Genomic DNA, 11,746 nt, shown 5'->3' on the forward strand with positions numbered 1-11,746 from the left:
GGGTACAGTAGGGTGGTTGTTGGGGGCTGACAACCTATTCTGGACAACTTAGGCCTCTCTACCCACCATAAACACCATCTGGCTTCCGTGGGCTTTGCCACCACCCACTGCAGGAGGGGATGCCTGGGTCCCATCTGCTGCCCGAACTGTCAGTGCTAAGCCAACTCCTAATGGGGCTCCTGTTTCTCGGAAGGAGGGAATGGAAAGGGAGGGAGAGTTCCAGGTGAGCACCGCCCCCCTCTCAGGGGTTTCCGGAGCATGACCACATCCTCCTCCAGTCTCACTTGGTCGGGCTAGTCTTGGATCTGACTCCTCCCACCAGAGCCTGGGGCCTCAGTCTTTTTTTCCCTCTTGACCTTAATTACTTGGTGTGACCGCCGCAGAATAGGAGCGAGCATGAGCACAGCTGCCTGGGTGGCTGAGGGCAGCTGGGAGGGAGGGCCTGTGTTCTGTGTTCACTGCGCCTGCTTACACCTGCCCTCAGGGCTCCCCCAGCCCTGCAAGCTGCACCCCTTTGCCTAAGGAGTCCTTGACCCTAAAGGTCTTAGCTGTTCTGTACCTTAAGTGACATCCAGTCTGCCTCTGTGGTTCAGTTAACATTTATTGAGCATGATTAGTTTGCTGAATGTGAGTTTTACAAATGAGGAAACTGAAACCCAAAGAAGTGATCTGATTTGCTGAGCTAATTAGTGACAGTCAGTGTTGGCTTTAGAACACAGGTCTCTTGACTGCACTGAACAGTCATGCCCTGAGTGGTGACAGTGATGTGACTTCCAGGGACAGCCTCAGTTTCTCTGTTCCAGTGCTGTGTATATACACACCAGGCAGGCCTCCACCCCGTCCTGTTTTGCCAGATTAAACCCAGATCATTCCCAGCGCTCCAGCCTGGCATCTGTTCTTGGGAGAATAACAAACGGCAGGATTCACAAGGACATCATCTTTGACTGAAGGGGACCTCCGAGGCCCTGGGACAGGAGGCAAAGACATCCATTCCTATCTGAAGGGGAGGGGCTAGGCTCTCTCTAAGTGAACGCAAGTTAGGACCTGGACTCTCCAGCCTGGAACAGATGAGCAGACTTCCACATGGACAGGAGGGGGTGTAGCCAGGCCCGGGGTTTGAGCCAACCCCACCCAAGTGCATGCTTGCCTGAGAGGCCAGCCCTGAGTCTCTGCACTGACTCAACTTCCCATCCCCGGGATGGGTGACTGGGATAAGAACTGGGACGGCATGGAGGCCAGATGGGGCTCTGCGTCTCTTGTATCCCCTATCCCAACACAGCAGGCAGCACACACGCAGAAGTTTGGGCTCCTGCTTTGTCGTCTGTGAACTCTGCCTCTTTGGTCCTAACAAGATCTGATCTCTCGTCATTGAAGCCCTTCTTGTGTAAGCACCCCAGTCAGTGCCTCCTCAGGACTCCCCAAAGGCCTTTCTGCTTCCACCAATCTGTTGCCCACTCATCTTCCCAAATGCCACCCCAGCTTGTCATTGGCCAGTTTCCACACACAGTTGAGTTCCTGGACTTACAGTTACAATCTTCAGCCTGGGCCCAGGTCCCTTCTCACATGCCGTACTGTCTCCTCAGCTACTCCCTAACTTCGTTGGCCCATCCAAGTGTGGCCCCAGTCCAGCAACGTCAGCATGACCTGAGAACTTGTTAGACATGAAAATTTTTAATTCCATCCCAGACCTACTGAGTCAGAACCTTGGGAGTGGGGCCCAGCAGTCTGGGTTTTCGCGGCCCTCCAGGTGATTCTGATGCCAGCGAAGCATTTTAACTGCCGCTTTCGTCATTCCCTCTTGCCTCACCCAATCCCTAGCTTCCTGATTACCAATCCCTTCCCGCTCCTTGCTCCGAGAGGTTGTGCAGGCTTTCTGTGTGAACCACCCTCTGTTTAGTTGCCGTGGGGGAAGTCCTGATCGTCCTCTGGGCCTCGTGCTTGGAAGACAGGCACCAGGTCTTTGAATGCCACACCTGGCACCAAATCAGTGGCTCGTCTGACCCTCTGCTGTGTTTTCCCCAGGGACCCGGTGGTGTCCCCACTCTCATTAACACCACTCTCTGGATCCCCCCCTTGCCCTTCTGCTCCTTTCTGCCTTCACCATTCCACCTTCAAGTTCTCACTCAGCTGCCACAAAACAGCCATCCTTGGTCCTCTTCCTCCAGGGCCCCAGCTCTGGCGTCTGCCTCTCCTGCCTGTTGGCCTGAACGCTGAGGGGTAAAGCCATTGATACCTTGCTGGGCTCCCTCACCTCCCTCATCACCCTGACCACCTCCATCCACTGTTCTCTCTGGCTCAACTGGAGCCAGTTAGGCACGCGTGCCACACACAGGAGGGCTGACTGAGGGGGTGCATAGAGACGGTAGTCCATCCCACACTCTGCTCCCCGAGTCATGCACCCTGGTTTGGGGCTGCCTCTGTCTGGAGGAAAATGGTGGCTGTCGGTTTTGCCCAAAGGCGTGCTATAGGTAGTGGCAATGCTGAGAGCAATGTGTCAGTCCACTGCCACAGAAGTGATCCATCCACTGTCTCTCACCTTCCCATCCTTCTGTCCCTCCATCCACCCACCCGTGAAAGACGTGAAGGTCAAACACAGACAGTTTTCTCCCATCCCCACCCTCCATTCTCTTGAAACTAGGGCCCCTCCCTTCCCTACTGGATCCTGGACTCAAAGAGCCTTTCCAGCCGGAGCTGCTCTCGGGCCTTGCTGGCCTCTCCTCTGCCACCTTCACTCTGCAGCTCCTCATGCACCTACGTCTGGCTCCCGGTCTGCCACAGGGGTTGAGAAAACTGGTCACACCTTAGACTCACTCTCTGGGGGTGGCAGACAGCCATTCTGCTCCTTGTCAGCTCCATCTCCTCCACCTGCCCCCTCCCCTGCTCCCTCCTCCTCCACCTTCTCATCCAACCGGCTTGGGATGGACCAGTAAAGATGGGCGTCGAGGCGGGCTGCCGCCTCCGCCAGCTCCCGGGCACTGCAGGAGGGGGTGGGCACCTCAAAGGTCTGGTGGAAGCTGGCATAGTCCACCTCGTAGAAGCCGTCTTCCAGGGTCAGCACTGATGTGAAGCGGTGGCCCCACAGCACCTCATCTACCAGGTAGGAACTCCGAGCTTGGCATGTCATTCCTGGGGGAAAGGAAAGAGGCATGGGTCTTGGGGAACTCCCAGCCCCGGGCTTCCCTCTCCTGCCTCTCACCCCGCTGCTCTCTTCCCTGTACTTTTCTCCATAGCGCCCCAAAGGCCCCACTTCCCTTTGGCCATCCCTCTCCTAAATCTCCAGCCACACTTCCCCTCTTCTCCTTTGGGAGATTTAATTTAGGTGTCATCTAATCCCGCTTCCCACTCTACAGAGGGGTCTCACCATAGTATTCCAAAACAATGGGCATTTAGCTGGGATTGATTCCTTCCCAAGATGAAGTCTCACCACCTCATAAAAAGCCCACTCCTGGGCTGGAAAGATGGCTTGGTGGTTAAGGCACTTGCCTGTAAAGTCTAAACTCAGGTTCAATTCCCTAGTATCCACATAAGCCAGATGCACATGGTAGCATATGCATCTGGAGTTCATTTGCAGTGGCTACAGGCCCTGGCATGCCCATTCTCTAATAAATAAATTTAAAATATATATATATATATATATATTTTTTTTTTAAAAGAGGCCACTCCTGTGTGTGATGGCTGTAATAGTTGGGTTGTTCTTTATGCAATCTAAAATCTGTCTCAGATTTCTAACCCCTGGCTCCATTCCCTTCCTACGCGTGTGTCTGAAGACAGGAGCCTTGGGTTCTCTTACATCTTTTCTTCATACTGAACATCCCAACTATCTCCTGCTTGACCTGGCTTCCAAAATTTTTGTTTCCTTGATTGCAAATCAGAATGGCTAAGGAGGACCCCATAAGGGTCCCTTTGAGAGTGCTAAAAGTTCCAGCTGTGGTCTGTTATATACATAAAAGAGGGCTCGCCACTTCTCACTTCTGGCCAAGATGCTTTAGTGAAGAGGGCCCGTGATTGCATTACATAAACGCTTTTGGAAGTTGCATCACATTGCTACATCAAGCCTGTGGCCAACTAAAACCCCCACTTCTTTCTTTCACCAGAGCTCTTCCATGCTGTGCTTACATAAGTGATTTTTTTTTTTACAGACCTAAATGTAGGATTTTTATATTTATTCCTTTTAAAATGTCATCTTGTTGGGTTTGGGCTCATTATTCTTGCTTTTCAAAAACATTCTGAATCCCAAAATATTACCATCCTTTCCAGCTTTATCTTTAGAAAAATCAGACACGCTCCTGCCCCATCTTCCCTGGGCCCTCTCCAGCCCTCCTGCCCTGGGCCTGACTTCGCTGCACCTTCCCCCAGGGCACTTTTCATATTCCTCCTGCCCCAGAGTCTGATCCCAAACCACTGCCCATCCCAGAACAAAAGAGAAACAACAGTGGAAGGCTACTAAGCTGACTGGCTCCAACATTGAAAGTAAGTTCCAGAGACCTCTTGGGGACATTGGCACTGTTTGGTGAAGCTGTGATAAGAACTACTGAGTGGAGGAAGGGAAGAAGAGGCACCAGGGCCTCTCCTGAGAGAGGAGCTGCGAGGAAGAGGGAAGGGAAAGTTCTGGGACTTCCCTGTAAGGAAGGGTCTCTCAAGATGCGGGCACAAAAATGAGTGCCAACTGGAGAGAGTGAGGAAGTAGTAGGGCGAGGGAAAAGGCCAGGGCGAGTCCAGTCAGGGCGAAGGGGTGGTGGGAATTGAGGGGAAGAGGGCAGAACTGAAGTGGGGGTGAAGCACAGGCCCTGCTGAGGACCAGGCTCGGGGTTCAAAGTCGGAAGCCATCAGGGGAAGAGCTGCAGCGCCCTCTAGTGGGATTTGTGTTCGGTGCCTGCGTTTTCTTTAACGTCCCCCACCCCTAATTGCTCATCTTAAGGCACCTCGTTTTCTGCTCCTACACAGGTGTTTTCTACCTGCTCCCAAGCTCTTCGCTGCGTCGGCCTGCATGGAGGTGTCGCATCAACAGGGGAGTTGTCGGCTTTTCCTGAGAAACGTGTTGACGGATGGGGGCACAGCCAAGTATCAACCCTCCCATTTGAGGTTTCCTCCTAGGAATAACTCTAACCACGGCGAACCTTCACCATCCAATTCCAGGGAGCTGGGCCTCTGGGCATGGAGAGGAGCCCTGAACATAAAACCTTCATTCCAACCTCACAACACTAAGCACTAAAGCCAGACCTCTGCTGTCCAATGCAGGCTCTGCTAATTACTGCCTGATGACAGTGGACCATTGACCTGACCGCCCCAGCCTCCCCCCCCCCACTGTCTCCTCTCTGAAAAGCGAGCTCAAAAACGTCACCCCCAGAGAGTCCTTGCTAGGATTAAAGGCACTCGGAGGCATAAAGTGTTTTGGAACTAAGGCCCACACCTCGCCCTAGGTGACAATAACCAGGTCACCCAAGGTCCCATCTCGTAGAATTCTTTCTGGCTCTATCTCGCCCTTGCACTCTGTCCATGCCCCCCGCATCCTACCCCAGCCCCAGGTCCCCCCCCCGCCTCCCCTGCATCCGTCACTGCGCCCATCCTCCCGCGCCCCCCGCGGTCCCGCCCGCACCGGTGGCCTCCACCATGCCCTCGAGGATGACGACGATCTCGAAGTCGTCCCTCTCCAGGGCGCGGCGCGACGCTTCCCAGAAGGGGCTGGCGGCGTCGATCTCGTGGCTGATGACGAGCGGCGAGACGAGGAAGAGGCGGTCGTCGCCCGTGTCGAAGCCCACGCTGAGGTCGGTCTGGTGCAGCGGGATGAACTCGCCCTCGAGCGTCTGCCGCGAGCGGATGAGCTTGGCGCGGATGGAGGCCTCGACGATGTGCGAGGAGCGCAGGTCGCCCACGCGGAACATGAGGCAGAGGCGGCCGTCGCGCAGCGACACCACGGCGTGCGAGGAGAAGACGAGCGTGGCGGCGCGCTTGTTGGGCTGCGAGATCTTCACGAACATGCAGCCCACCATGAAGGCGTTCACCATGGAGCCCAGGATGGCCTGCAGCAGCAGCAGCACGATGCCCTCGGGGCACTGGTCGGTGATGACGCGGTGGCCGTAGCCGATGGTGGTCTCGGTCTCGATGGAGAAGAGGAAGGCGGCCACGAAGCCGTTGAGGTTGTTGACGCACGGCGTCCAGGCCGTGTCCTCCAGGTGCTCCAGGTCGCCGCGGCCGTACGCGATCAGCCACCAGATGGCGCCGAAGAAGAGCCAGGTGAGCGCGTAGGCGAGCACGAAGAAGAGCAGGCTGAGGCGCCACTGCAGGTCCACGAGCGTGGTGAACAGGTCGGTGAGGTAGCGGTACGTCTCGCGCACGTTGCCCTGCTGCACGTTGCAGCGCCCGTCCTTCTCCACGTAGCGCTGCCGGCCGCGGCGCCGCGGGGGCTCGTCGGGCCCCGGCGAGAAGGCGGCGTTCTCCTGCGCCATGGCCGCGCGCGCGCCGGCGCTTCCTGCGGACACGGGCAGCGGGGTCAGCGAGGATCCGCCGCCCAGGCGCGGACGCCCGAGCCCTGGGGCCACCGCCGACTTGACCCGGGCGGCGAATCTCTCTCCTGGAGGGGATAATCACTCACCCCAAAGCTGACCTAAACACAGATCTCTGGGCGGGAGACCCGATCACCCCCCACCACCACCACCACCGTCCTCACCCACTCCCCGGGCTGCCTGCAAAACAAGTCAGCAAAGGAGCCGACCCTGTTTACAATTGGAACGTCCCTCCCCGACCCCCCGCAACTTCCCCATGCTTCTTCTCCCTGTTTGCTTCTTTCCCCACCTCGGTTCCTTTGGAAAACCTAATCCAATGAGGGGTGGGGTGGGCAAGGTGTGGTAGGAGGATCGCTATGGGTTCGAGGCCAGCCTGAAACTAACACCAGGTTGACCTGGGCTAGAGCGAGACCCTACCTTGAAAAACAAACAAACAGGAAGAAAGAAGAAAGAAAGAAGGAAAGAAAGAGAACCTAATCCAGCTAAATCTGGACACAGCAGTCTCCCATGGGGTGGGGGGGTGGGAGAGACTGCAAATGAATAAAGGTCAATCTCATACAGGTCTTTTTCTCTTTTTTCTTCTCTTTTCTTTCTTTCTTTCTTTCTTTTCTTTTTTTTTTTGGTCTCACTCTAGCCCAGGCTGACCTGGAATTCACTCTGTAGTCTCAGGGTGGCCTCGGACTCACACAATCCTCCTGCCTCTGCTTCCCAAGTGCTGGGATTAAAGGCGTGCGCTACCACACCTGGCTTTCTTCTCTGTCTTTTGTTTCAACGTTGCCTCGGTTGGTCCCAGTCCTGGTTCTGATCTAACACTTCCTGTCTCTCAGCCTCGGTGTTTGCCTACCAGTAGAATGGGAGTGAGAATCTTCACTGCCCCTACCTAAGCTCACAGAGCGCCGAGAGTCCTATGAGGTCCTGAGCGCACAGCGACCAGCACGTGCGTGTTCCGTGGCTCTTTTCAGGGAAGGGAGGTACTGCAGGTCCTAGTGTCGCCTCCGCTAGCTGGACTGCACAGCACCTCACTGCTGGGCTGTCCCCAACCAAACACCTAGGCCGTGAGTGAGTTTCTGAAGCTAGGAGAGGTGGGCCCCTTGACAGCTGATGGTTCTCAATGGGTAGAGTCCTTTTGTCAGTGCTGGACCAGGGCAGGACTTCCTCATCCCACCTGAAGGCTATTTTGAAGTCCACGCTAAGTTTGTCCTGCATTCTCTGTCTTACTTCCTTCCCTGGACCTCACTGTCCGCACCCTCTCTTACATCTCTTCTCCACCACAAACTTACCAAGGAGGAAGAAATGCCAGCTGTGGAAAGAAAATGCCTCCCCCCCACACACACACATACACACTGGGCAAGGGTTGAATGTTCCCACTGGGAATCCTGGCGGCCTAACTATAGGCATTGCTGAGCTGGTGATAGCCCCACGTCCAGGGTTCTTTCCCAGAGGAGACAGCCTGAAAATGGTTGAGGAAAGGGGAGCTAGAGGACACACGAGAGCAATGAGAGCAATGCAGGTAGCAAGGACAAGTGAAATGTTGGGCCATCAGGAGTTAGGCCAGTGTCTCTTGGATATTCTATTCACAGGAAAGCACCCAACACCCGCGCGCCAGCTTCCCACTCTCCTCCTCCCTCCAGTCTCTGCTTCCCTTTTACTATCCAAACACCAGCCTCACGCCCACCTGACGTATGCCACATTCCAAGCAAAGCCCACATTCCCAGCGAAGCCCACCTGACTTGGCTTCAAATTCTTCCCCCTGAGAAGCTCTCTGAGCTGCAGTCTTTCCCGGGAGACAGATGTCCAGAGTCTTCCCCTAGGCACCCAGGGCACCCTAGGAGGTATGCACCACAAGCAGAAGTTCAGAACAAAGATTTCGGAGTCACCAACTTTTTCTTCCCTTTCCTAGGAATTGTCCTGTCCCCCACTCCAAGGAGACCCGGACTGGCTGGAGGGAGGGAAACAGGAATGTGGCATGAGGATCACAGATGACCTGAATGTTTGATCAGGTCCTGGGGAGAAACTGCCTGCATATGTAACTCCAAACCTAGGACTTCAGATTTTAAATTTTGGAGGGCTCTACAGCCAGACCTTTGGAAAGTGTGCATGTGTGTTTTGAAGTAAAGAGCAGGAGAAGAAACCATAGAGATGGTTTGGAACCCAAAGACAGCCCTAGCATTTCTTTTCCGTAGAGTCAGGGGTGCAGGAGCACCATGCCAAGAAGAGATTCGAGTCCTCCCCTCCCCCAACAGCAGACTTGCTTTTCCCTCCCTGCAGCTCAGGATGTCCTCTGGAAGTGATCTCCAAGTATTCAGTGCCTCAAGACCCCAGGTTGTGCAGCAAAGGTCTCATTCATTATAGCTCCAGCTTCCAGATCATCCTCAGGGTCTCAGATATTAACTATCTGACCTCTGCCTCTCTGCCCAAGGATGGGAAAAGGGCTCCCAGTGTCTGATATCCTCAGAACTCTTGTGCTCCCCTTTGCTTTAGGAATCTAGGTGAGCCTCTGAACGTGTCTTCCTGAATGAGGGGCTGTATTTATTCTCATGGGGAAGGAAAGGTGTGACATTATCACTGGCTCAAGATCAAGATTTAATTTCTCTTCCTCTTCCCTCCAATAACCCTAGTTCCTCCCACCTCTTTCTCCTCACATGTGCATGCTGTGACCCCCTTCGAGCATCTTAGAGAGTGCTGGGCAGTGAGGGGGCTTATCTTTAGGAGAAAAATCTGTTGAAAACTCCCCAGGAGCCAGTTCCACCCAATGCACCCCCCTTGCCTTAGAAATTGGGGCCCAAACCCCAAGTCCCCCACAACTCAACTCACAGCTTATGAAGAAGAGAGGAGCTGGCAGCAGAGACCCTTGGGGGGTGGTGTCCATGCCTGTGACACCGTCCCCCCCATGGGTCCCCTGGAGACTGGGAGCCGCAGGCACTGCTGTTTCTCCTAAATGTAGCGGCAGCTCAGACTAGGACTTGGTATCTGTGTCATCCCCACTTCCCAGGCTCCCCTGCTCCTTTCTCGTTTCTATGGCAACCAGTCTGGCGACAGCGCCACATCACCCCCCCCCTCCCTTTCCCAGTCCTGGGTACCACTCGGGCTGATCCACACGCCTTAGCTATTTTTAGACTAAGTCCCTCCTCCTGGACAACTCACATTCGCCTCCTCACCCCTTCATAAGGGGGGAGGGGGAGGGAAGCTGGCACGTTGGCCCTTTCCAAAGATGCTCCTTGCTCTGGAAGATGCAGGCTTAGAGGTGCTTGGGAATAAAGTGCTAGGTTCCTGTGGGGGTTTTAGAGAGCCATCTTGGAGGTGGCCCCTCACCATAGGGACCTGTGGGTGACGATACTGCTGAGCCGGTCTGCCACCACAGTGCCACTTTTTGGAAGAGGCTTCGGATCCAGAGGAAAAGCAGCTAGAGAGAAACAGGTGCACCCAGGGCAGGGACCAAAGACAGGCTGGAGGTTCCAGGCTTAGTCACCGATACGGGGGTGACCCACAGAAGTCACTTCACGCCTCTTAGTCATGGTTGTCCTGCCTGTCCCGGGGCGTGGGCATGGGCAAGCAGCCCCTTCCTGCCTACTTCTGGTATGCAGAGCTAACATTAGGCAGTGCACGTAGAGGGGCTTAGAGATGTACTTTGCTAATAGCAAAAAGTCAAGCGAGAACTCAGATGTTCAATGCAGAGAAAAGTTTAGGTTGGAGCTCACGACCTATCCACCCAACAGACGTCTGGGAGCCATATGTCAGGCAGCGTCAACGTGCTAAGTGGTTGGAGAGTGAATAAGGTTCTGTCCAGGAAGAGCTTATGATACCACAGGGGAGAAAGACAAAAATCTATAATTCCCATGACAGTCCAATGAGAAAGGTAATTTTTTCCCACTTTTGGATGAGGAAAGTGGAAGAAGGTTCAGTAGTATAACAGATTCCATAGGATTGGAGATAGGTGCTAAACTCATATATCTTGTCAGTACTCTCATGCTTTCCTTTTAAAATCCTTTAAAGATGTAAAGGGTCTTGTGGGCAGGGGATCTGCTCAGTAGTGAAGAGTGCTTGCTGTGTGAACATGAGGGCCTCACTTTGATCCCCAGTATCCACAGAAAAAGCCAAGTGAGGCCACACGTCTGTAACCTCAGTAATGAGAGGGGAGGGGCAGGGAAACAGGAGGATTACTGGGGATTGTTGGTGTCTGAAATATTAACAGAAGAGCGATAGAGGAGGACACCCAGTGTTCTCAGCCTTCACACGTGTGCGGGGGGGGGGGGCGCGCGCACACACACACACACACACACACACACACACACACTAAAAAAATAATAAAATGAGATCTTACTCTACAGTCCAAGCTGGCTTCAGCCCTGAGTGCTGAGCCTACAGGCATGTAAACAACCTTATTTATTTTATCTTAAAAATTATTTAGAGCCGGGTGTGGTGGTGCACGCCTTTAATCCTAGCACTCGGGAGGCAGAGGTAGGAGGATCGCTGTGAGTTCGAGGCCACCCTGAGACTCCATAGTGAATTCCAGGTCAGCCTAGGCTAGAGTGAGACCCTACCTCAAAAAACATAAAAAAAATTAATTATGCATTAGTATACACATACATACATATATATTTGTATGTGTGTGCATGCACCACAGTGCACATGTGGTGGTCAAGGACACCTTTGGGCTGGTCCTCACCCATTCATCTCATTGGAGGCACGCTTCTCACTGGATGCTTTGTCTCTTTTCTTTGTGGTGCTCTCCATGAGCTTCTGGAGTCTTCTGTCTCCACCTTCATCTTGACAGCGTGCTGGGATCACAGGTGCCCACCATGGCCTCTGGGTTTTTTTTTTTTTTTTTTGTTTTTTTTTAATTTTTACATGATGTCTGAGGATCAGATTCAGACACTTCAGCTTGAGCACTTTATCTGCTGGTCCATGTCCCCAGCCCAGACCCTTAAGAGCAGTTTTTGTTGCACAGCAAGAGTCGAGAGAAAGGTACAGAGATTTCCCATATGCCATGGGCCCCAGTCATGCCTAGCTTCCCTCATGAGCAACACCCGACCCCCCAGAGGTACTTTGGTTGCACATGGTGAACCTGCACGATTCAGCGGTAGTTCCCAGTAGAGTTCACTCTTGGCTTGTACACTCCATGAGTTTAGGCAAGTGCATATGGCACGAATCCACCACTGCAGTATGAATTAGAGCGCTGCCACTTCTCTGCGCTCTGCTTAGTCATCCCTCCATCCCCCAGCCCCGAGCAATCTCTGATCCCT

The 11,746-nt window shown here is 53.9% G+C and overlaps 1 protein-coding gene across 3 annotated transcripts; it reads right to left on the reverse strand.

Moving 5' to 3' along the window:
• Positions 1-583: 583 nt before the first annotated feature.
• Kcnj9 (potassium inwardly rectifying channel subfamily J member 9) lies at positions 584-9,460 on the reverse strand. Of its 3 annotated transcripts, none has more exons than XM_045137766.1 (5): positions 9,318-9,460; positions 8,229-8,328; positions 7,384-7,675; positions 5,597-6,469; positions 584-3,126 (listed from the first exon to the last, which is right to left on the reverse strand). In XM_045137766.1, exons 4-5 carry the CDS (start codon positions 6,444-6,446, stop codon positions 2,795-2,797), a joined length of 1,182 nt encoding a protein of 393 aa, XP_044993701.1. In that variant the 5' UTR covers positions 6,447-6,469; positions 7,384-7,675; positions 8,229-8,328; positions 9,318-9,460; the 3' UTR covers positions 584-2,794. The 3 variants fall into 3 exon arrangements, with proteins under 3 accessions (XP_044993701.1, XP_044993695.1, XP_012807309.1); XM_045137760.1 differs by having other exon boundaries at positions 7,384-7,953; XM_012951855.2 differs by lacking the exon at positions 7,384-7,675.
• Positions 9,461-11,746: the final 2,286 nt, after the last annotated feature.

The sequence above is a fragment of the Jaculus jaculus genome, chromosome 1, assembly GCF_020740685.1.
Source record: "Jaculus jaculus isolate mJacJac1 chromosome 1, mJacJac1.mat.Y.cur, whole genome shotgun sequence".
Lineage (NCBI taxonomy): Eukaryota > Metazoa > Chordata > Mammalia > Rodentia > Dipodidae > Jaculus > Jaculus jaculus.

Coding starts and splice junctions, on each gene's coding strand:
- Kcnj9 (XM_012951855.2), bottom strand. CDS start 6,446: ATGGCGCAGGAGAACGCCGCCTTCTCGCCGGGGCCCGACGAGCCCCCG. Junction 3,127..5,596: donor GGGCATGGTGGAGGCCACCG/GTGCGGGCGGGA, acceptor CCTTTCCCCCAG/GAATGACATGCCAAGCTCGG.